A 24,628-nucleotide genomic window follows, 5' to 3' on the forward strand; every position below is an offset into this window, starting at 1 on the left:
ATACCATTGCTTTAACTATGCGGACCTTTGTTTTCAGTGTGATGTCTCTGCTCTTAAATAGTTTTAATAAATAAACATGCCTATGCAGAAGTAAACCTCACCAAGTTCAATGGGACATAATCCAAGGTAAGTGTATATAGAACTGCAGCCTTAGTTTGGTATAGACAAAATTGCAAATATACCCAATACGAGAGACAGGGAGAGGGAGAGGTGCTGTACCCTATGCTACCCAAGCACATATATTTTAGCTTGTCATCTGAGAAGCATGATAAAAGTTGGAATTAAACCAGAAATTTTGTAGTAAAAAGTGTATTTATACAGTCATGTACAGTCACAATATTAAGGACTAGCACCATATTTAGATAATCAAGTTAGACTTTATAACACTGAAAACATTGAACTCTACAGTATATACTGGAATTATTCCCTAATGTAGATTGTTCTGCATAAAAACCTTCACACTACACCTTTTGAATGAGTAAAACTTCGTCTTTCAAAAGCATTTCACTCATTCCAAAAGAGAGAATATTTCATAGGAGTTCTTTCAGGGTTCCCCAAAATTTCCTTTTTTTTTTTTTCCAAAAAATGGGAGGGGAGAGTATTTGGGGAGAAAACTGGAAAAATGTGTGTCCCAAATTGTGCAGTTTTTTTTTCTGGGCCACCACCTACCCAATGCATTAGAAAATATTGGACAGTATCCAAGTCACCATGAGAGCTAAGAAATTATATTGAGCTAGCATAAGGGACCTTTACTACAACACTAATAGTTTACTTAGTGCTGGTGCGACGGGATTCTGCAGAAAACCCATCACGCCAGCTAATCTTGTGTTCTGTGAACGCTACATAAAAGTTACCATTGCAGTCTGAAAATAGAGGCCCGCTGCTTAGATATGCAGTTTTCTGGTTAGGAGTGTATAGTCAGTGATCTGACCAGACAACTTTTCTAGGAATTGCCTCTTTGCTATTCATCAGAAATCACAAGTGTGATCTATCCCAGCTCTTCAGAGGAGTTAGTCTACTGACTTCTTGCAGCTTAATCAGAAACAGCACTGCTTTCTCCTTTCTGAGAAATTAGGGGCCCCACCCATAACTACTTCCTGTTTAAGGGGGGGTGCTATATCCTGTGCTGTATTTTGCATAGAGCAAGACTGAGGGCAGCTGTGTCTCTGTAATGGAGAGGTATGCATGGTGGGCTTGTCTCTGTACGTTTATAGGAGTATTTAATTTTTATTTATGCTGTTATGCTCTGACAGCATGTGTAAAGCCAGTAATTAAAAAGTAGTGGCTTGTACCCAAAGAACTCTGTGCACGGTGGCTTTCCATTGAAAGTTCTCCTGGTCTGAAAATGCCATTTCTGAGGATTGGTGAATCCTCTGGAATGATCTGTAATGCTACATGGCAGGACGACAGCTGGGGGAGGATTTGGTGGAAATTAGTTACACCCCCTACATGAGTAGAGGCAATCCTTGCACAAGTGGGAGGGGTGCCCTCCAGAACTGTTGTCTGGGGTTGATGGGAGTCGTAGTCCAATACATCTGGAGGGCACCAGGTCAGGAGAGGTTGCTATATCCTAATAGCAAACTCATTCTCTGAGTCAGTGGTGCAGCTAAGGATAGGCCTTATCCCCGCAGCCCAGGTCTAGCCAAATGACCACCCAGAGAGCAGAAGATGATGGGGGTAATCCAGTCCAGTGTCCTCACCTAGGTGGCATGTGCATGGTGGCTTTCCTGTCTTACTGTGATAGTAAGCCAGGTTTATGAGTGAGTGTCTTGAATTTCAAACTGACTGCTTGTTTTGGGCTGGACTCCAAAGAGCTTTAGGCAAGCCTAAGAGTTTGTGTATGCAGAGTAATTATTTACTTTGAACAGCATAAGATTAAGCCAGGCCAATCAGGATCAGTTTAGTCCAGCATCCTGTTTCCAAACGTGTCCAGCTGAATACTTCTGGCAAGGCTTCAAGCAGGACAGGAACACAACAACCCTCCCCCTGCTGGGTCCCTAGCAACTGCTATAGCAGGTGTGTTAAACCTCTTTCAGCTGAGGGCTGAATGCAATTTCAGAGAAACTCTTGGGGGCCACATTCCAGTGGTGGACGGGACCAAAGGTAAAAGGGAAAATGCCAAAATACCAAAAGTACTAGCACATTTTATCGTAAAGCTGTTATTGCCAGTGGCTAAGCCTTAGGAGATATATTTCAACCTTTTAGAAGGGGGGGAAATGGTGCAAAAGCCGGGAGGCCACCAGTCAGTGGTTGGGGGGAAGGAGATGGGGCCATTTTGGGAACGCAGGCAGGCCGGATTTGGCCCCCATGCCTGAGGCTCAGCACCCCTGTGCTATACAAAGGTATACTATCTCTGAACCTGGAAGTTCTACCTGGCTGTATTGGCTAATAGCTGTTGATTTTTATTCTCCATGTATTTGTCTAATTCCACTTTAAAGCCATCTGAGCTAGTGGCTCACTCCACATCTTGTGGCAGTGAATTCCTTTATGCATTATACGACTTACTTCCTTTTGTTTGTTCCGAACCTACTACTAATCCATTTCACTGGGTAACTCTATATTCTAGTATTCTGAGAGGGAGAAAACTGCATCCACTCCACATAAAATTATAAATGGCACATCAGGTGTGAGATGGCATGGGAATTCAAATCTGGCTTCCTCTATGGCATGGTTTCTCTACTGCTGTTTGAGAAACTCAAGCCACCTTGGACATGCAGACTTGGTTTCACAGCTCTCTGGATTCTGGCCACAGTACTCCTCCTCTGTGCTCTGGTTTTGTTTTATTAAGAAGTCTTTTCCTCATTGCACATTCTTACTCAGATTGAGGTGCAGACTACTGTTCTGCAAGCTTGTATTATTACATACCTGTGACCCATGAAGCTAAATGGAGTTCACCATTATGGCCCACCAGTGTCTTCATAAACCTCCTTGGTTAGCTGCCTTTCTGAGGCTGTTAAAAGAGGAATGTTGTCAAGAATCTGGCAGGCACATAGCAGTTAGGTGGCATTCTGTTTGGTCTATTGATTTAAATTGTATTGGGGTGGGGGAAGGTGTCTGAAGTTTTTTGAAATTGCTCTACAACCCCTCTACTTTACAACCTCAGGTGTGCCACACTTCAGAAAAGATCATGATTAATATTTGCACCCTATTCTACCTCTTGTTAGAACCTCTCTATTTTGTTCAAAAGGCCACCTATCCATTTGTTTTAGTGTGGTTCATCCTTGTCCCATATATTAGCAAGCTAATGGCTTACTTATAGGTGGGTGTTTAATTTTATTTACTTAATTTAGAATTATTTTTAGGCTGCTTTTAAAGGTAATTGTCAGGATTGATTCTGAGCGTATGGAGATTGCAGCAGTTCAGATTCAGAAGGAGAACAGCAAAAACCGGGGGAGGCATCTTCCCCAGCCAGTTCAGATATGGATAGGTGTCCTTCTCAGGATGCTAGCACCCAGATGGCTGGGCCTGAAGCTCCCTCTTCTCCCTCCTCCGTGAGAATCCAGGAGGAGGAGGAGAGCACGGGGTATGACCTGAGGGATGCTAGATTGCGGCGCAGAGCAAAGCGGGAAAATTTAGAGGTGGAGCTCAGATGGTCAACACGGTTGGCGATGCGTGAGGGTCGATGCAGGGGAGCATCACTGATTGGGACGGGTTTCCCTCCCTAAATTCTAGCCAGCAAGTCCCTGTTCAAACTGCTAGCAACATTGTCGCTCCCATTTGGATTCCCTGTTCTTATTCCTTTGTAGCCTGAGAATCTTGGGAGATTTGCATCTGTAATGAACCTGTTGATAGTGAATTAAAGGTGTGAGACTGAAGCCTCTCTTCTTGACTGTGTGCATGAGGAAGGTGGGGGCCAAGGGAACATGACAGTAACCAATAGGAGCAAATGATATTTTCTTGATAGCTGCTAATGTTAACACCCACCAAGCTAGAAGGAAGAGGCAGGTAAATTAGTCTGGAGCTAGTTGTTGTGGTTAAAGTTTGGGAAGAAAGAGACCAAACTGAATTTGTTAGAGGTGAAGTGTCTTCAGCTGCAAGGGGAGTACGGCCCAGTGGCTTTTGTACTAGTCACAGGTAAAATTTGCTTTTTTCAAGAAAATCTGTCCAAGCAAAGAGCTATATATTTTTTGTTCTTCCACATATGTGCATGGAATTTGGGGACCTGGCAGCCTCTGTGGAGCTGACTGAGCCTGCCAGATTTCAAACGGTTAGGTCCAGTGGCTTTTGTGCTAGCCACCCATAAATTTTCCATTTCGCAAAGACTAAAACAAAAAGTAAAAACTGTCAAACCACACAGGGGATTAGAGAACTTAATCAGAAGGTGTTTAAGGTGACCATTAGGAGGTCACTATCCCTAATCTCTGGTGTAGGGTTGTTGTTTTTTAGCAGTGCAAAAAACCTCTCTCTCTTTACTTTTCTGCTCTTACATGCCCACTGTTGGGAGCTTGCTTGCAATTAAATTCTGAAGAGGGAGATGGAAGGGAAGAAAGAGTTCCATGTGAAATACTGGTATTTCACACAGCATCTGATTTCACTGCTCCAAACTGGAATCTTTGACTTCTGCAGAAGTTTAGTAGCTTCAGTACAGCAAAGGATCCAATCAGCCTCCACAAACTTCTTTCTCCCCCTCCACTTTAATTTCTCCCAAATAGCTGTAGGACTCGAATTATTCCAAAACGAGGGTAAGGACTATGTGGTGTCACCATTGAGGAACTGCTGAGGCTTTTAAATAGGTTCTAGAGTTGTTTTTTTAAAAGCTAGAAAAAGCCCTCAGCCACCTCACCTCATAAAGTTAATGTATGTGAAATCCTTACAAACTCTCCACAGCCTCTTCAATTCCTCTGAACTACTATCTCACTGAAAGGAGCCACTTGGCTTAAGGAATTCTCTCTACACCCCCCCGCCCCCGCATTTCCAATCACCATTCTTCTTTTCTTCTTCCCTCACCTATCCTATTCTTTCTTTCTCTTCTTTATCCACCCAGGGAATATCTGGGGGAATTCTTAAAGAGAATTCTCTTCCATGGGCACGAGAAGTTTTGAACTGTATTTGACTTTATACAGACAAGAGGGTTGGTTTTTCTCCTTCTCACTCAAGCCTTTGAGAAAAGTGGGTTCACCTGGTTGCAGAGAAACCAATCTGGGGCTGTTTTATTTGTCAGTTGCCATTATCCAGCAATAGGAAGGGCTGCAGCTCAGTGGCAGAGCACCTGCTTGGCATGCAGAAGGTCCCGGGTTCAATCCCCAGCATCTCCAGGTAGGGCTACGAAAGAAGCCTGCCTGAAACCCTGGAAAGCCACCGCTGCCAGTCAGTGTCAACAATACTGCGCTAGATGGACCCAGGGTCTGACTCAATAATAAGGCAGCTTCCTATGTTCCTATGAACAGAAAGCTTTAATAAAAAAAATAGAAGTTTGGGGTTTGTTTTTTAAGTGGAGGGGAGATAAATACTGCTCATTTGTGCAATCCTATGTATGCCTACTCAGAAGCCCCATTATGTTTAATGAGGCTTACCCTCAAGAAAGTGTGCATAGGTTTCCAGCACAAGTTACTTTTGCAGGGAGGTTTGCACCTTGATGTTCTGTCATGTTTACTCAAAAATAAGTCCTCAGTTGTGAGCATGGTACTGCAGGCTTAATGCCTACCGAGTTGCGGCTAATGAATTGACTACCCTTTCAGTTCAGTCCTATGCATGTTTTGTCATTTGTGGGTGGTGGTGGTGGTTTTGCATGAACTCTACCTTCAGTGGTGAGGGAAAGGCACTTAATACATGCTCAGAGTTTCTCCATAACTTAGCCCTAGGTTTGAAAACAGACTCGAGTTTTGAAAACAGACACATTGAGTTTTGAAAACAGACTCATTGGCTGAGTCCTGGTGAAGTCTTGGCACAAATGAAGTTATGGGGAGGAAGATACAATGAGAGCTTGTGCTTAACAAGGAAGAGACAGAGGAGAGTTGCACAAAACATCTGTTTTTATGAAGAGTTGCTGGAGGATGGTAGGATGGGGAGGGATGATTGCATGGAGGGGAATAGAATTGCTAGGGGGAGAATGTAAGTGCTCAGTGGTGAAAGAAAAGCATTCTGCATATGCTCAGAGGCACTCTCTATTTAAGAACATAAGAAGAGCCATGCTGCATCAGACCAAGGTCCATCTAGTCCAACATTGTATTCACACAGTGGCCAACCCACAAGCAGGACATCAGTGCAATAGCACCTTCCCACACCTGTTCCTTGCTGCTAACATTGGTGAAATGCAAATAAATTCTAAATTTGCAGGCATATATATCCTTCAGAAACTTTGCAGGTTTCTTGCCTGGGGGCCACCTCTAATGACCTGTGCATTTTCATACAAATCTACCCAAAAACTATTGGGGACAGGGTGAATGGAAGGGAAAGCAAATCACTCCTTCCTCCAAAGTGGAGAACTCCCCTTCCACATGAACTGCTGCACCTATCCTTCTGAAACTTTGCTGGTTTCTTACTTAGGGACACCTCTAGGCTGTCTGTAATTTTCAGAACAATGGTCCACAAGGAACATAGGGAAATAAGTATGTCCTCTTTTGGAGACCTCAAAATGTCAGGGCCACCCTTGCACAAAACCCCTTGTGGCTATCATTCTGAAATTTGGTAGGCATCATCTCCTCTGATGGGGCAATGAATCCTGAATTTTTTATCCAGTTCTTCCAAGGAATAACAATGCTATTGGCAGTTCCCTTTAAAAGAAAATCAAAATATGAACCTTGCACCTATTTTTTTTTCTGACATTGGGCAGATGTAATCCCCTCCTAGGGGGCTACTATTCCTGAAATTACCATTCAGTTCTGACCAAGAGAAAAAAGTTAGGTTTTTTTTTCTAATTTCCCATGGTAGACAACAGGAAGCATAAAGACTCATTTTTCCAAACCTTGACTCAGGTTTGGTGCTGAGCTGAAGTGGACTGATTACAAACTGGCTTGAGCAGAAGCGGGATGTTTTCCAAAATGCTGAATCGGGGTCTGAGTTGAAGTGTGTGTGTGTGTGTCAGTGCACACACGTAAGCACACCACATGCACCCCACACACACACACACACACACACACACACGTATATTAGAGGTCCGCTTAGACTCGGGGATATATATATACACACACATACATGTGCAAATTTGTGTTATGGGCCTGTGCCCCAGATCTTTTAAGAACCCAGCAATGCCCCTGGCTCTGGGTATCTGTTGTAGGGCTGACAAACTAGCTATTTGCTTCGAATATGCTCTACTTGTATATTTGTAAATAAAACAAATATGACACATCTTTGGCACATCTTTATGGCTTTATCTTCAGCATGCTCTCATCCAAAGGAAATGTACTTCTGTAGCATTGGCTCTTCAACTTTTCCCATCTCTCAAATATGGTAGCATTTAGCGATACATCATTCAGGGAAACTATATTTTTAAATATAGATTTTTAATAAGCAAAATTTGCATCCTTGTTAGAATCATAAGTGAAGTGCTGAGATTTTCCTTTGACTATTATAGTGGGCTGTAAAATAGTGGACACATCTCTGTTCATAAGGAAGGAAGCCTATTGCATCTCCTCATAACAGAGCTGCATTTGTTTTTCTAGAACTCTTATTTTGCAGAAATCACCAGATGTTGCACATACTGAAAGGCAAGTAAATGTTAACGTATCTGGATGTAAGGACTAGAAATTACACTTGAAATGCTGAACACTTTTACAAAATGTGGAACTTGAACTGTTTTCATTATACACAGATATTGTTCCTATTGGTTTATTTTCCAGAGTACTTAATACAAATGGTGGAAACCTATAGGAATAGTAGCCTTTGAACACAGGCTCCTGTAGTTTGTACATCATTCTTTGGTGTACCAGTGTTATGAATATAAAACTAATGACAAGTGAAATCAGAAGTGAATTACTTGACTGCATCAAAAGCTATTAAAAGGTATCTTCACCAGGTATGCAGTCTGAAAGGTGGAATGATGTTTTAAGAGAGTAATTTGGCAGGGTTAGCTCCAGATACAGAGAGAGAAGCAGGCAGGGAGATGAAGAATTACCAGGCTCCTGTTCCAGCTGGGTTGGGTTTTAAGTGTATCACTATATTGTGAGCCACTTCAGCTCAAAAGCGGGATACAAATCTACTCAATACTCTTCTATGGGTATGCTCAATCCGCACTTAAGCAGCTCTACCTGCACGCTATCAATCTTTGGTATTGCTTCTCAACTATTCAGCTAATGGGCTTCCATTTTCTGATATAGGAGAGAATATTTTAACTTCATGAGACTTGTTTGAAACACTGGTCCTAGCCTTGCAAGCACAAATGGAAGCTTTGCTGAAAGATGGCATAGAAATCTCTCAAATGCACATCTTGCCTCATGCCAATGTACATGGCAAAGTATTTTTAGAGTACAGCAGCTGACATGTCAAGTGATGTGAAGTGAGGGAAATATTGATACAGTGATGATTAAATGCTGTGTGTGAACAAATGTGGATAAGGTAGGTGGGTTGGATAGTTAAATGGTAGATCTTCTAAAGCCAGAAAAACTAGGTGAGGGCTTTTTTTTTAAGCACTTGGATACAAAGGCTAAAATCAATTTACCTGTATTTCCATCTTCAGAACACTGAAATCTTGCATTTCCTAAAGCTAAGACATTCTGACAACTATGAATAGATTGTGAAAATACCAGTAGATTAGCTGAAATATGGACACTAGGTGGTGCACGTGATCAAATTTCATTAGCATGTTGATCTGTAATCTCACCTAAACTAACCAATTTAAGATACCACTTCAATAGCCATTGTGGCTACATTACAACATGGCACTGTAATATGGATTTCCCCAGATAAAGATGTAGGGGGAAACGAATGGCACACTAGAAATACTCAGCAGCTGTGACAGCCCACCTGAATAAACACAGAAATCCAGGAACTTAAACCTGCAACAAACTTGGAGGCCAATTGTCCCCATATCTGCTAAGGCAATGAAATGAGATCTGGTACAACCAGCCATAACATTAGGACCTTATTCACCTGTTCATCCTCCAGTGTGATATGCCATCACCTGCCAACAATGCCCTTCTCTTATTTTATATAGGATAAACAGGCCAATCTCTGTGCAGAAGAATAAATGGGAAACATTCAGAATCTACCGCAAGAATACGTCAGTCTCCCTGGACACTCTGCTGCTGATCCAGAAGTCATAATTCTCCAACAAAAGGACTTCAAAGACGCAGCTAGAAAGATTGTGTAATGCTAATTACAGTGTGATTGTGAATTGTTGCTGTGCCTGCCTTGTATACATTTGAGTTTTGCATAGAAACATCACACCAACACTTGCATTTCATTGTGTTCTGGCCCAACAATGATGATGATGATTTTCAGTAGCATCATCTATATATATTGTGCTTTACAGGTACGACAGCTCCCTACCTCAAAGGGATTTCAATCTAAAATAGACACAGGGAAACAACAGAGAGACAGGAATGGATGCATGGGTAAGCAAGGAAACAATATGAAATTGTTTCAATCACATGTAATTTAGCTTACAGTAAGATATAGGGACTTGTGTGTGTAACCTGCCAGCTGAGGATAACACTGCAATGGGCTCCATGAAAGTGTGTGCCATAATAAACGTTAAGTCTTTTTTATAATGTGCCATAGGAACTCTTTCTGGTTTAGAAATGTTATGAAACCCACTTAAGCCTAGAGTCTGCTCAGTATAGCTTAGATATTGTTCATCAGGTGCCTTTAAAAGCCCAGTCCCATTGGCCTCAGTGGGAAATACAGCTGTAGTGTGATCATACATTCAGCTCTTGATGCTGAGTAATACTGGTGGTGGTAATTGCATGGTGGGAGTTTACATACCATTTCTGATTGCATGGAATACTAAAAAAGTCTGCTGAACTGCTTTCTCAATGTGCCTTAAACATGGAGCTGCTGAGAACAATCTCTTAAAGACTAGCAGGATGTTTAATACTGTGTAATGAAAACTGGGAGTCATCTCATGCTCCTCAATTTTCACCTAGTGGTTCAAGTTCAATGCTGTGGTTTGGAACACACTGTATGAAAATTCCTAGTGGGCTGAGATGTGAATTGGATGTTCTTGAACAGACCTACTGCATTTTGAAAACTTGATAAGGTTTTAACACAGTTATACACTGAATCGTTTGCTCTCTGGTGCCCCTACTCCTAATGGGGTTCCAAGCAGCCTGTCTTTCTCTGGCCCCAGTCTAAGCATTATCCCCAGTCTGCACTGTCTGAGCATCCTCCTTTGTTTTGAGATTTCAGTAGAAATACAAGATGGAAGGAGAGAATGTGGAGAAAACGGGATGTTGTTGTTGTTGTTCAGTCGTTCAGTCGTGTCCGACTCTTTGTGACCCCATGAACCATAGCACGCCAGGCCTTCCTGTCCTGCGCTGTCTCCCGGAGCGTGCTCAAGTTCATATTCATTGCATCCGTGATGCTATCTAGCCATCTCATCCTCTGCCGTCCCCTTCTCCTTTTGCCTTCAGTCTTTCCCAGCATCAGGGTCTTTTCCAGGGAGTTTTCTCTTCGCATTAGGTGGCCAAAATATTGGAGCTTCAGCTTCAGTATCTGTCCTTCCAATGAGCACTCAGGGTTGATTTCCTTTAGGATTGACTGATTTGACCTCCTTGCAGTCCAGGGGACTCGTAAGAGTCTTCTCCAGCACCACAGTTCGAAAGCATCAATTCTTCGGCGCTCAGCCTTCCTTATAGTCCAGCTCTCACAGCCATACATTACTACTGGGAAAACCATAGCTTTGATTAGACGGACCTTTGTCGGCAAGGTGATGTCTCTGCTTCTTACTATGCTGTCTAGGTTGGCCATAGCTTTCCTCCCAAGGAGCAAGCGTCTTTTAATTTCATGGCTACAGTCACCGTCTGCGGTGATCTTGGAGCCAAAGAAAGTAAAATCTGTCACTGCTTCCATTTCTTCCCCTTCTATATGCCAGGAAGTATACCTCCCTAAAATCATGCAGGATTGTGTTTCTTCCAGCTGTTGTTCCTCATGAAAGGGACTCAAACTTGTTGGACAGAAGTGTGTCTCCTTAACATCATGCAGCAAGATTGTGGACAGTCTCTGATTCATCCAGATCTTGTTTTTCATGAAAGGAAAGCAAACCTGTTGGATAGAAGTGTGCCTTTATTTAGTGAAGGGTTGGAAGTTGTTGTTTTTTACTTCAAGTATTTTGTTGTCATGACTAACATGCATACTTTGGGTTTGGGCTTTGCTGAACACAACAGTATTTAGTTGAGTCAGCAGGCATAGACCTAGGCCCTACAGAAGCAGATTTGGGGTATTTTCCTAATATTATGGTTGCTGATATATTGATGCTTTGAGTAGGAGCACCATTTATTAAGACACTTATGTCCAGTCTTTCCAACTGGCAAGACAGTCAAGGAGGCCAGGAACACTTCAGTTTGGGGAGGGGGAGAGCAAAACAAATAAAGAGAGTAGAACTTCTGATGTCAAAACCATGCCTCAATCATATCAAAGTTCAGTTGCTATCACATTTCTATACTATCAAGCCCTTGTTCCTTCAGAACACATAGAATCATAGAATAGTAGGATTGGAAGGGGCCTATAAGACCATCGAGTCCAACCCCCTGCTCAATGCAGAAATCTAAGTCAAAGCATCCCTGAAAGATGGGTGTCCAGCCTCATCTTGAATGCCTCCAGTGTGGGAGAGCCCACCACCTCCCTAGGTAATTGGTTCCTTTGTCATATTGCTTTAACAGTCAGGTTTTTCCTGATGTTCAGCCGGAATCTGGCTTCCTGTAACTTGAGCCCATTATTCCGTGTCCTGCACTCTGGGATGATCAAGAAGAGATCCTGGCCTTCCTGTCTGTGACAACCTTTCAAGTACTTGAACAGTGCTATCATATCTCCCCACAGTCTTCTCTTTTCAAGGCTAAACATGCCCAGTTCTTTCAGTCTCTCCTCATAGAGCTTTGTTTCCAGTCCCCTGATCATCTTTGTTGACCTCCTCTGAACCCTCCCCAGTTTGTCTGCATCCTTCTTAAAGTGTGGTGCCCAGAACTGGACACAGTACTCCAGATGAGGCCTAACCAGTGCTGAGTAGAGGGGAACTAGTACTTCCCAGGATTTGGAAGCTATGCTTCTATTAATGCATCCCCAAATAGCATTTGCCTTTTTTGCAGCCACATCACATTGTTGGCTCATATTCAGCTTGTGATCGGCAACAATTCCAAGATCCTTCTCGCTTGTAGTGTTGTTGAGCCAAGTATCCCCCATCTTGTAACTGTGCATTGGGTTTCTTTTTCCTAAGTGCAGAACTTGGCATGTATCCTATTAAATGTCATTCTGTTGTTTTCTGCCCAGTGCTCCAGTCTATCCAGATCACTTCGAATTTTGTTTCTGTCTTCCAAAGTATTAGCTATCCCGCCCAATTTTGTGTCATCTGCAAATCTGATAAGCATTCCCTGCACCTCCTCCTCCAAGTCATTAATAAAAATGTTGACGAGCACTGGGCCCAGGACTGAGCCCTGAGTTACCCTACTCATTACCTCTCCCCAGTTTGAGAAGGTCCCATTGATAAGCACTCTTTGAGTCCGATTCTGTAGCCAACTGTGGATCCACCTGATCGTTGTTTTGTCTAGCCCACTTTGAGCTAGTTTGCTCATCAGGATATCACAGGGCACTGTGTAGAAAGCTTTGCTGAAGTCGAAGTATATTATGTCCACAGCATTTCCACAGTCCACAAGGGAGGTTACTGTTGCTTCTTGTCCCCCGTACAGGTTTCTCAGGAGACAGGTAAGGTGGTCTGGTACTCCCATCTCTTTAAGAATTTGCCACAGTTTGTTGTGATCCACACAATTAAAGGCTTTAGCGTAATCAATGAAGCAGAAAGAGACGGTTTTCTGGAATTCTCTTGCTTTCTCCATGATGCAGCGAATGTTGGCAATTTGATCTCTGTTTCCTCTGCCTCTTTGAAACCCAGCTTGTACTTCCGGTAGTTGACATGCTGCTGAAGCCTAGCTTGTAGGATTTTGAGCATCACCTTGCTGGCATGTGAAATGAGCGCAATTGTGCGGTAGTTTGAACACTCTTTGGCATTACCCTTCTTTGGAACTGGAATGTAAACTGACCTTTTCTAGTCTTGTGGCCACTGTTGAGTGTTCCGAATTTGTTGGCATATTGAGTGCAGCACTTTAACAGCATCATCTTTTAGGATTTTAAATAGCTCAGCTGGAATACTGTCATCTCCGCTAGCTTTTTTGTTACTAATGCTTCCTAAGGCCCACTTGACTTCACTCTCTAGGATGTCCGGCTCAAGTTCAGTGACCGCACTATCATGGCTATCAGGGACATTAAGATCTTTCCTGTATAGTTCTTCTGTGTATTCTTTCCACCTCTTCTTAATCTCATCTGCTTCTGTGAGGTCCCCGCCTTCTTTGTCCTTTATCATGCCCGTCTTTGCACAAAACGTTCCCTTGAGATCTCCAATTTTCTTGAAAAGATCTCTAGTCTTTCCCATTCTGTTGTTTTCCTCGATTTCTTTGCATTGTTCATTTAAGGCCTTCTTGTCTCTCCTTGCTATTCTCTGGAACTCTGCATTCAGTTGGGTATATCTTCCCCCTTCTCCCTTGCTTTTCGCTTCCCTTCATCTCATCTGCTTCTGTTAGGTCCCCGCCTTCTTTGTCCTTTATCATGCCCGTCTGCACAAAACGTTCCCTTGAGATCTCCAATTTTCTTGAAAAGATCTCTAGTCTTTCCCATTCTGCTGTTTTCCTCGATTTCTTTGCATTGTTCATTTAAGGCCTTCTTGTCTCTCCTTGCTATTCTCTGGAACTCTGCATTCAGTTGGGTATATCTTCCCCTTTCTCCCTTGCTTTTCGCTTCCCTTCTTTCCTCAGCTACTTGTAAAGCCTCCTCAGACAGCCACTTGGCTTTCTTGCATTTCTTTTTCTTTGGGATGGATTGAGTTGCTGCCTCCTGAACAAGGTTACGGACCTCCGTCCACAGTTCCTCAGGCACTCTGCCTATCAGGTCTAATCCCTTAAATCTATTCCTCACCTCCACTGTATATTCATAAGGGATATGATTTAGGTCATACCTGAATGGTTTAATGGTTTTCCCTACGTTCTTCAAGTTAAGCCGAAATTTTGCAAGAAGCAGCTCATGATCTGAGCCACAGTCAGCTCCAGGTCTTGTTTCTACTGACTGTGTGGAGCTTCTCCATCTTTGGCTGCAAAGTACATAATCAGTCTGATTTTGATATTGACCATCTGGTGATGTCCATGTGTAGAGTCGCGTCTTGTGCTGTTGGAAAAGAGTGTTTGCTATGATCAGCATGTTCTCTTGGAAAAACTCTATGAGCCTTTGTCCTGCTTCATTTTGTACACCGAGGCCATGCTTGCCTGTTATCCTGGTGATTTCTTGACCTCCTGCTTTAGCATTCCAATCCCGTATGATGAAGAGGACATCTTTTTTTGGTGTTAGTTCTAGAAGGTGTTGTAGGTCTTCAGAGAACCGATCAACCTCAGCTTCTTCGGCCTCAGTGGTTGGGGCATAGACTTGAATTACTGTGATGTTGAATGGTTTGCCTTGGATTTGTACTGAGATCATTCTATCGTTTTTGAGATTGTACACCAGTACTGCTTTTCCCACCCTTTTGTTGACTATGAGTGCTACTCCATTTCTTCTAAGGGATTCTTGCCCACAGTAGTAGATATAATGGTCACCTGAATTAAATTCGCCCATGCTTGTCCATTTTAGTTGGCTGATTCCCAAGATGTCGATGTTCAATCTTGCCATCTCATGTTTGACCACCTCCAGCTTACCTTGATTCATTGATCTTACATTCCAGGTTACTAAACAATATTGTTCTTCACAGCATCGGACTTTCTTTTCACCACCAGACACATCCACAGCTGAGTGTCCTTTCGGCTTTGGCCCAGCCGCTTCACTCTTTCTGGCGCTACTTGGAAATACCCGCTGCTCTTCCCCAGTAGTATATTGGACACCTTCCGACCTGAGGGGCTCATCTTCCGGCGTCATGTCTTTTAGCCTTGTGATACGTTCCATGGGGTTTTCTTGGCAAGAATACTGGAGTGGGTTGCCATTTCCTTCTCCAGTGGACCACATTTTGTCAGAACTCTCTGCCATGACCTGTCCGTCTTGGGTGGCCCTGCATGGCATAGCTTATGGCTTCACTGAGTTACGCAAGCCCCTTCGCCACAACAAGGCAGTGATCCATGAAGGGGATGGGGCATTACAGAACTACAATAAAGGAAGTAGAACTGTGACAGCTACCGTCAGTTCCCTCCTGTGACCTCAGAGTGCTGGGTGCTTTTCCTGCCTGAAAAAAAGTTCTCTTACACAGAGAATAAAAACTGCAGCTTTCTGAACACTTTTGCGAGTCACCAGTGAATTTTAGGAGACATTACAGGAAGGTCTGCAGATGCTTTTATAGGTAAGGATGCACGGGCAGCGTGCAGTTCAAATGTTTTGTTCCGTAATGGTGAAATTCTATGCTAATCTAGTAATCTGTTGTGTTGTATGGTTTTACAGACCCCCGAGGAAGGCCTTAAAATAAAAATAGGGCAAAACGCGTCGGGCTTTTTGACAAATACAATTTTTGTTCCAGCATCTCGAGCCGTTTCTCTCCCATTCGCGCTTTCCCAGCCCAACCGCATTCGCCCAACGCCCGCCTGGCCTGGCCTCTGGCGCCGTCTTCTCCCCGCCCCGCTTGCCGCTCCCCAGGGAGGTAAAAAGGCCGTTCCCCGGTCGCTCCCCCGGCAGCCCCGGGCGGAACCTCCGTCGCTAGGCAGCAGCCTCGGCTTCCGGCACTCCGCAGCGGCGTTAAGGGCGAATCGAGCGCCGAGGGCATCGATGGCGGAGCTCGGCTTTGAGAGGGAGGCGAGGCGCCGCCTTTCTTTCTCGCTCCTCCTCCTCCTCTCGCAGAAGCGCCTCCTCTCAACGGCCGTTCGTGCCGTCGTCTCCGGCCCTGGAGGCGCGGTCGGGGTTCGACTGAGATGGCCTGGAGCGCGGCGGGTTTGACCGGGCCGTGGAAGGCGCTGGAGTGAAAAGGGAGCCTGATGGCGGCGGCGGCTCTGGTAGGCGCAGGGCGGACGAGCCCCTCGCGACCGTCGCAGCGGGGCCCTGCCTGTACCGGCAGCGGGGAGGCCGGGCAGCGGGGGCGCCCGGCCTAATGTTGTTCCCCTTTCCCGTCGTCGCTTCCTCGTGTGTCTGCCCAGGCGCCCAGATTACACGGGGAAGGGCGGCGGGGGGCCGACGCTGCAGTCCTGGGCAGGCGGACGCGGGAAGTGCCCCGTGAGGCTTCTCATTCTGCGCTCACCACCAGCGCACCTATAACTGGGCAGCTGCCTTCCGAACGAGCCTTCCGACCCCCCGCAGCCCGGTAAGGCCCGTGTCGGGACCAACCAAAATGTCAGAAAAGGGCGAGCCAGCTTTTCAGTTCATCGGAACTCTTCGTCCGAAACCGCCTCCGGGAGCCTCCCCTAACTGGATGCCTTACGCATGCGTTGGGTTGTAACACCCATCATTCCCAGCCAGCGCGGCAGGTTGGGGAAACGGTTTTGTTGTTTATTCGTTGAGTCGCTTCTCTTCGTGACTTCATGGACCAGCCCACGCCAGAGCTTCCTGTCGGCCGTCGCTACCGCCAGCTCCCCCAAGGTCTAGTCCGTCACCTCCAGGATATCATCCATCCATCTTGCCCTTGGTCGGCCCCTCTTCCTTTTGCCTTCCACTTTCCCTAGCATCAGCATCTTCTCCAGGGTGTCCTGTCTTCTCATGATGTGGCCAAAGTACTTCAATTTTGCCTTTAATATCATTCCCTCAAGTGAGCAGTCTGGCTTTATTTCCTGGAGTATGGACTGGTTTGATCTTCTTGCAGTCCAAGGCACTCTCAGAATTTTCCTCTAGCACCACAGTTCAAAAGCATCTATCTCCCTTCGCTCAGCCTTCCTTACGGTCCAGCTCTCGCAGCCATAGGTTACTACGGGGAATACCATTGCTTTAACTATGCGGACCTTGGTTGTCAGTGTGATGTCTCTGCTCTTCGCTATTTTATCAAGATTTGTCATTGCTCTCCTCCCAAGAAGTAAACGTCTTCTGATTTCCTGGCTGCAGTCAGCGTCTGCAGTAATCTTTGCGCCTAGAAGGACAAAGTCTGTCACTGCCTCCACGTTTTCTCCCTCTGTTTGCCAGTTCTCAATCAAGCTGGTTGCCATAATCTTGGTTTTTTTGAGGTTGAACTGCAACCCAGCTTTTGCACTTTCTTCTTTCACCTTCGTCATGAGGTTCCTCACCTCCTCCTCGCTTTCAGCCATCAAAGTGGTATCGTCTGCATATCTGAGACTGTTAATGTTTCTTCCAGCGATTTTAACTCCAGCCTTGGCTTCATCAAGCCCAGCACGTCGCATGATGTGTTCTGCATGCAGGTTGAATAGGTAGGGTGAGAGTATACAACCCTGCCATACTCCTTTCCCAATCTTAAACCAGTCCGTTGTTCCGTGGTCTGTTCTTACTGTTGCTAGTTGGTCATTATACAGACTCATCAGGAGGCAGACAAGATGACTTGGTATCCCCATCCCACCAAGAACTTGCCACAGTTTGTGATGATCCACACAGTCAAAGTCTTTAGAATCGTCAATAAAACAGAAATAGATGTTTTTCTGAAACTCCCTGGCTTTCTCCATTATCCAGCGGATATTGGCAATTTGGTCTCTAGTTCCTCTGCCTTTTCTAAACCCAGCTTGTACATCCAGCAATTCTCGTTCCATGAATTGCTGGAGCCTACCTTGCAAGATCTTGAGCATTACTTTACTGGCATGTGAAATAAGTGCCACTGTTCAATAGTTTGAACATTCTTTGGTGCTTCCCTTTTTTGGTATGGGGTTATAAGTTGATTTTTTCCAATCTGATGGCCATTCTTGTGCTTTCCAAATTTGCGGGCATATGGCATGCATCACCTCGACGGCATCATCTTGCAAGATTTTAAACAGTTCAGCTGGGATACCGTCATCTCCTGCTGCCTTGTTATTAGCAATGCTTCTTAAGGCCCATTCAACCTCACTCTTCAGGATGTCTGGCTCTAACTCACTGACCACACCGTCAAATCTATCCCTGATATTATTATCCTTCCCATACAGATCTTCTGTATATTCTTGCCACCTTTTCTTGATCTCTTCTGCTTCTCTTAGGTCCTTGCCATCTTTGTTTTTGATCATACCCATTTTTGCCTGGAATTTACCTCCGATGTTTCTAATATTCTGGAAGAGGTCTCTTGTCCTTCCTATTCTATTATCTTCTTCCACTTCCGTGCATTGCTTGTTTAAAAATAATTCCTTATCTCTTCTGGCTAACCTCTGGAATTTTGCATTTAATTGGGCATATCTCCCCCTATCGCTGTTGCCTTTTGCTTTCCTTCTTTCTTGGGCTTCTTCCAGTGTCTCAGCAGACAGCCATCTTGCCTTCTTGGTTTTCTTTTTCTTTGGGACGTTTTTTGTTGCCGTCTCCTGAACAATGTTGCAAACTTCTGTCCATAGTTCTTCCGGGACCCCATCTACTAAATCTAGTCCCTTAAAACTATTCTTCACCTCCACTGCATATTCATGAGGAATATTAGTGAGCTCATGCCTAACTGATCTGTGGGTCTTCCCTATTCTCTTTAGTCTGATTCTAAATTGTGCAATAAGAAGTTCGTGATCTGAACTACAGTCAGCTCCAGGTCTTGTTTTTATCGACTGTATAGATGTCTGCCACCTTTGGCTACAAAGGCTGTAGTCAATCCGATTTCAGTGTTACATGGTGAAGTCCATGTATAAAGTCGTCTCTTAGGTTGTTGGAAGGGAGTGTTTGTTATGCACAGTGAGTTGTCTTGGCAAAATTCTATCAGCCTATGTCCCACTTCATTTTGTTCTTCCAGACCATGCTTGCCTGTAATTCCAGGTGTTGTTTGACTACCCACCTTAGCATTCCAGCCTCCTATAATGAAAACAACATCTCTTTTTGGCGTTTTATCCAGTAGGTGCTGCAGATCCTCATAGAACTGATCTACTTCTGCTTCTTCAGCATCTGTGGTTGGGGCGTATATTTGGATCACTGTGATGTTAAATGGCTTACCCGGAATTCGAATTGAGATCATTCTGTCATTTTTTGGATTGTATCCAAGCACTGCTTTAGCCACTTTATTAATTATGAAGGACACTCCATTTCTTCTGTGGTCCTCTTGTTCACAGTAGTAGATCTGGTGGTCATCTCATGTGAAGTGGCCCATTCCAGTCCATTTCAGTTCACTGACGCTCAGAATGTCTATATTTAATCTTGCCATCTCCGCAATAACCACATCCAATTTGCCCTGGCTCATAGATCTTACATTCCAGGTTCCTATGGTGTGTTGATTTTTAGAACATCGGATTCGTTGTTCACCACCAGCACCGTCAGCCGCTAGCCGTCCTTTTGGCTTTGAGCTAGCTGTGTCGTCACATCTGGGGCTAGTTGAACTATTTCTCTCTTTCTCCCCAGTAGCATTTGGACCATCTTCCGACCTGGGAGTCCCATCTTCTGATGGTATACCGACATATCTCTGGTTGTACTGATCCATTAAGTTTTCATGGCAAGAATACTGGGGTGGGTTGCCGTTACCTTCCCCAGGGACTGTATTTAGTCTTACCTCTCTGCCATGACCTTCCCGTCTTGGGTGTCCCTTCACGGTTTAGCTCATGGCGTCATTGAGGTGCTCAAGCTCCAGCAGCATGACAAGGTAACGATCTCCTTTGTTGGAGGGGGAAAGGGTGGCCTGCAGTTTATAGCTGTCTTAAGGGGGCGTACAGGAAGAGCTGTGCAGGTGGAACTGGATCAGCCTCACTAGGTGTAAGACAGATTGCCACACGCATCCAGGGCTCCCAGTTTATAACGCTGCTATAAACTGCAGGCGTTGGGGCAACAGCATCATGAATAGCTTTTTCTCTCTGCCCTCCCCCCATTTATTTACTTTTAAGACTAAAAAGCAACATGCTTTTTAGGTGAACCTTTTAAAGTGACTTACATAACATTATTAAAGCAATAAACATGTTTAATGTCCACCTTGATGAAGAGGTTTGGAGAACTCCAAAGCTTGCTCACAACTTTGTGGCAATTTTGTTGGTACTTGGAAGGTATTACCATTCTGGGCTATTTGAGCCTACAGTGCAGTCCTATTGTTTACTCAGAAGTAAGCCCCATTGATCTCAGCGGGGTTTGCTCCCAGGTAAGTGGGTACAGGATTAAACTATAAATCTTCCCAAAGGATAGCTGTGTTAGTCTACTGGAGCAAAAACACACATGTTATGGCATGATCCTATGCATGTTTAGACAGATGTTGGAAGTTGTAGGACTTTTCTGTCTAATCATGCATACGATTGCACCCTTAATGTGTTCGTTTTGACGTAAAGAGGTAGGAACATAAGAAGATGCCTTACACCACTTCAGACCATTGGTCCATCTAGCCCGGTATTATCAAAGCTGACTGGCTGTGGCTCTCCAGGGTTTCAGGCAGAATTCCTTCCTAGGGGTTCTGAGCGCGAAGCAGGTGGTCTACCCCTGAGCTATGGTCCTTCCCATAACTAATTCATACAACTGCTCTTCATGTGGGTGGCCCTTCTGCCCTGGTTGCAGTGTTCGGGTGGTAAAATCAGCATATGAATTGTGCTTCGTGAACACAAGTCACTGGTTTGCACATCACCATTCAATCATAGTATGTGATCATGAGAAATGATTCAGGCAATCTATGCGCAATAATGCAATTTATGTAGGGAAAAACCCATGAAGCCTCACTGGTTTGAATCAGTAGCCAAGTGGCCAATAAGTCAAATCCAAAGTATGAGATAGTACTACAGTACAGTACTATAAGATAGTACTACACTACAGTAGAAATACAGCTCTCTCTCTCCTCTTGTTTGTTTCTTGAGATGGTTCTGTCTCTAATCTATTAAGCTGGGAAACAGAAGTATAACACTGGAAAGGCAGGTAGGAAAGAATATAGGCCTTACTGCACCATAAGCAGGCCATGGTGCGTCATGGTTATGTCCACAGATACCAGTTGTGGCACCCATGCAGGTATACATTTATTTATTTGCGATATTTTATACTAATTGAAGTTCTTGAGGCACCTTACAGTATATTTAAAAAATAAAAAATAGACAAGACTTACTAGGGAGGAGCAAAAATGTATAGAAGCCCACCCACCCCTTTCTCAGATGTTCCAGGCACCGCTTTGCTTCCATATCTGTGGCCATGTCTTGGAGGAAATAACCCCTGCCTGGAAATGGCTGTCACAGCAGCCAGAATGTTAGTCCGTCACCGGGCAGGGCTTCCAAATAAGTGATTTAGGGCGCAATCCTATGCATGTTTAGACAGGAAAAAGTCCTACAACTCCCAGCATTCCCCAGCCAGCCATGCTAGCTGGGGAATGCTGGGAGTTGTAGAACTTTTTTCTGTCTAAACATGCATAGGATTGTGCCCTTAGAGTGCAGTCCTATATATGTCTACTTAGAAGTAAGACCCACTGAGTTTAATGGGGGTTACTCCCAGGGTCCAGCATTAGGCTTGCAGCTTTACATAAGATCATATTCCTCAAAAGAGTTTAGGGTAAAGCTGTACACACTTGAAAGCAAAGATTGCAAAGGCCTTCATAGATGAATAATTTACTCATCAAATTATAACAACACTATAACCTATGATTCTGTGAAAGAGTCTTGTGGGACTTTAAAGTTGGACTCGATGGTCTTGTAGGCCCCTTCCAACCCTACTATTCTATGATTTATTGTGGAGTTTTATTGATTGATTGCATCAATTTATTGCTGTAACAGATTATGTGACTTTAAATAAAATTTAAAAACAGTAATAGAGAGTCTTCTGCATGCTCTTTTCTACTAGAAGGATCCTATCTTGATCCGTCATTTTAATGGTCACAAAGATGCAGTCACCTGTATTGACTTCAGTCCAACGACTAAAGCGCTTGGTGAGTGTTTATTTGAAGCCTATATGAACAAATGATTTGTATGGTCTCATATTGGTATCTTCATAGACAAAAACCTCAACCAGTTTTCCTTCACAAAGTTAAAAGTTATTTATTGATCTTTGGCCAGTAGGAAATGTGCAGCCCCAAGGCAGGAGGGCTCAGGACGCTGCCCCAAATCATATTTGGTCTATAAGCTGCCTTCAGTTCTTTGGAGTTGAAGATAGTTTTTGCACACTCACATATCCTTTGTCAAAGCAAAATATGTTTCCCCCTGGGAACACTTTATTATGAAATCATTTGCACTTTGTATCCCATAGTGGAATAGGCATTAGTAGAGATCCAGTGTAGCTGAGAGAGAAGTGAGATAGGAGGATAACTCTTGCCTTAGGTGGACCCACAAGTACTCCACAGGTAGCAGAGGTTGTTGTCCAGGGGTTCTTCTGTACTTTAATTATTTGGAGTTTCATAATACGAGTCCAGCTTGTTTCCTGCAGAGGGCATTTGGAACAATTCCAGTGGCTCAGAACATGGATTGCCTTTTTCCTTATCGAAAGACAGAACAGCAGTGCACAGGTTCCTTGCTAAAGGAAATAAAAGACTACATTTTGAGCCTGGCTACTATGTTGAACATAATGTTTCCTGAACTACAGATTTTATGATTGAGATAAGTTCAGGAAGACTCATAGGGGATATTGTGCTTTTTGTATGTGTTTTTTTGTATATGTATAATGGCTAGTTAGAGAGTGTGTGTTCTGACCAGAGACCCTAGAATATGGCATAGGGTCTCCATCTTTTTCAGTGTGTTTCTGGAGGCAGTACACATAATACATGGGTCCTATTAAAAATGCATTCTATAATTATTTATTTATTACATTTCTATTTGGCTTTATTGTTGACACCTCAGGACAACTAACTATAGTAAATATAAAAACAAAATAGGAGCGGAAGTGCTTTATTCCCTGTAAGTACTCGGGGAATGTTCATGAGCAGGGGCAAATCAAGAATGCTTTGCCACCACCTAGCAGGTTCGAGAATGCAAGATAGACTACCCATTCACAGTGTGGGAATGGTGGGGAAGAGAGCCATGATCATTTACAGGCAGGGGGATGGGCCATACTATTAAAACAATGCCCCCAAAGTAGAATTGAAAGTAAATGAACACACTTGAAGGAACCCTTTTAAAATGACAGAAACTGATAGCAGGGATGAAAGGGTTGAGGAGAAACAACAATGGAATGACTGGACTATGGTACAATGGAATTAAGGAGATGCTCAGAAGCTGAATAATGGAAGAATGACAGCAGCTGGAGAAGAATGGCAATCAAGCTGGAATGATAGTATCTTGAAGCGTTCCATTGCCATCCCATTCCAGAAAGCACTATTCCACTGCCATTTTATTACTCAGCCCCTCATCACAACAACAGACTGTTGCAATGATCACACATTAGGTCCAGACTCCAGATGCAAAGGTGAATCACGACTTCATCCATCAAAATCCACTGAAGCAAGGCAGGCCCTACTATTTTGGCAATCTGCTCTGACAGCAGAGGTTGGGGATACTATTAAAGAGTAGCAACTTTTCAACGCTACACTTTGTTGTTACATTTTTACCACCACGGGGAGTACCGTTTGGCATTTCTGCTACAAGAATCAATGTTTTGAGACCAGTGTCTGTACTGGGGGGGGCGGGATGGGGGACACACACATTTAATTATCTTGATTATGAGCTTGGTAGGATGGTGCAAGTGTTGTAGGACAGCTAGTCCTGTAAATGACCTTGAGAGTGCACCCTTAAACTGCAAGGTTATTTGCATTTTATTTGAGAGCAAGTTTTGCTTATTTCAGTTGGGCTTATTACTAAGTAAGCATGTGTAGGATTGCAGTTCCTCTGTTTACTTTGGAGTAAGCCCCACAGAGTTCAACAGGACTTACTCTCAAGTATATGCACACAGGATTGTTACTTCCATTTCACTTGCATCAGTTTCAGTTTTTTCTGCCATCCATTTTCCTGTAACTAAGCATTCCTCCACCCTTTTAATATTGATGTAACCCATGATAAATGTGCACCACCATAGTTCAATGACAAAGGAAGTAGTAGCCAACACCCGAACATGCTATTGTTAAATGCACAAGAAATACAGAAAGTTGTGACAATCCTGTTTATATGCCAGTTTCCATTGTTCTATGTATTAGTTATGCGGTTGAACTTGCTGCAAAATTATTGTCCTAGATACCAAACTAAAATGACTTTACTTATATATTCAGTTCTGTGTCTGGGTTTGCACGTCACAACAACCCAAGGGTTTTAAAAACCCTTGGGTTGTTGTGAACGAAGCGGGAGGGAGGGAGCATGCTTGTTCCCACTGCCCGATCACTCTCACTGGAGATAAACAATCCAGGGATGCTCCAACCCTGACTTGTTAAGCATGATGTGCAAATTCTGGGTTGTTGTGGGAGAGACAACCCAGAGCTCTAACCCATAGTTAAACCAGCATGCTCGCTCACTCCCACTTTGTTCACAACCCAGGATTTAAAGAAACCCTGGCTTGTTGCAACTGAACCAGGCCTATGTCTTATTTCTACAGTAGCTCATGAAACTGGTAATAAAAGTAACTGAGACCT

At 43.9% G+C, this 24,628-nt stretch overlaps 1 protein-coding gene across 33 annotated transcripts in view; it reads left to right on the forward strand.

Annotated features, from left to right (window-relative positions):
• The first annotated feature begins 1,132 nt into the window (after positions 1-1,132).
• Positions 1,133-24,628, forward strand: part of POC1B (POC1 centriolar protein B) — a 124,486-nt gene continuing 100,990 nt past the window's right edge. For 16 of the 33 annotated variants that reach the window (XR_014784378.1, XR_014784380.1, XR_014784379.1 and 13 more), the window contains exons 1-2: positions 19,693-20,254; positions 21,922-22,006. Coding sequence is in view for 20 of the 33 variants with exons in the window: in XM_084810329.1 (XP_084666455.1) it covers positions 20,084-20,254; positions 21,922-22,006 (256 nt within the window). In the remaining 13 variants the exon portion in view is untranslated. Of the gene's footprint in view, positions 1,180-15,309; positions 15,455-15,936; positions 16,403-18,463; positions 20,255-21,921; positions 22,007-24,628 lie in introns of those variants that run through there. The other 17 variants (XM_084810316.1, XM_084810311.1, XM_084810337.1 and 14 more) reach the window with 10 other exon arrangements.

This window comes from Heloderma suspectum, chromosome 7, assembly GCF_057233095.1.
Source record: "Heloderma suspectum isolate Gila_16-S chromosome 7, 16-S_ref, whole genome shotgun sequence".
NCBI classification, from domain to species: domain Eukaryota; kingdom Metazoa; phylum Chordata; class Lepidosauria; order Squamata; family Helodermatidae; genus Heloderma; species Heloderma suspectum.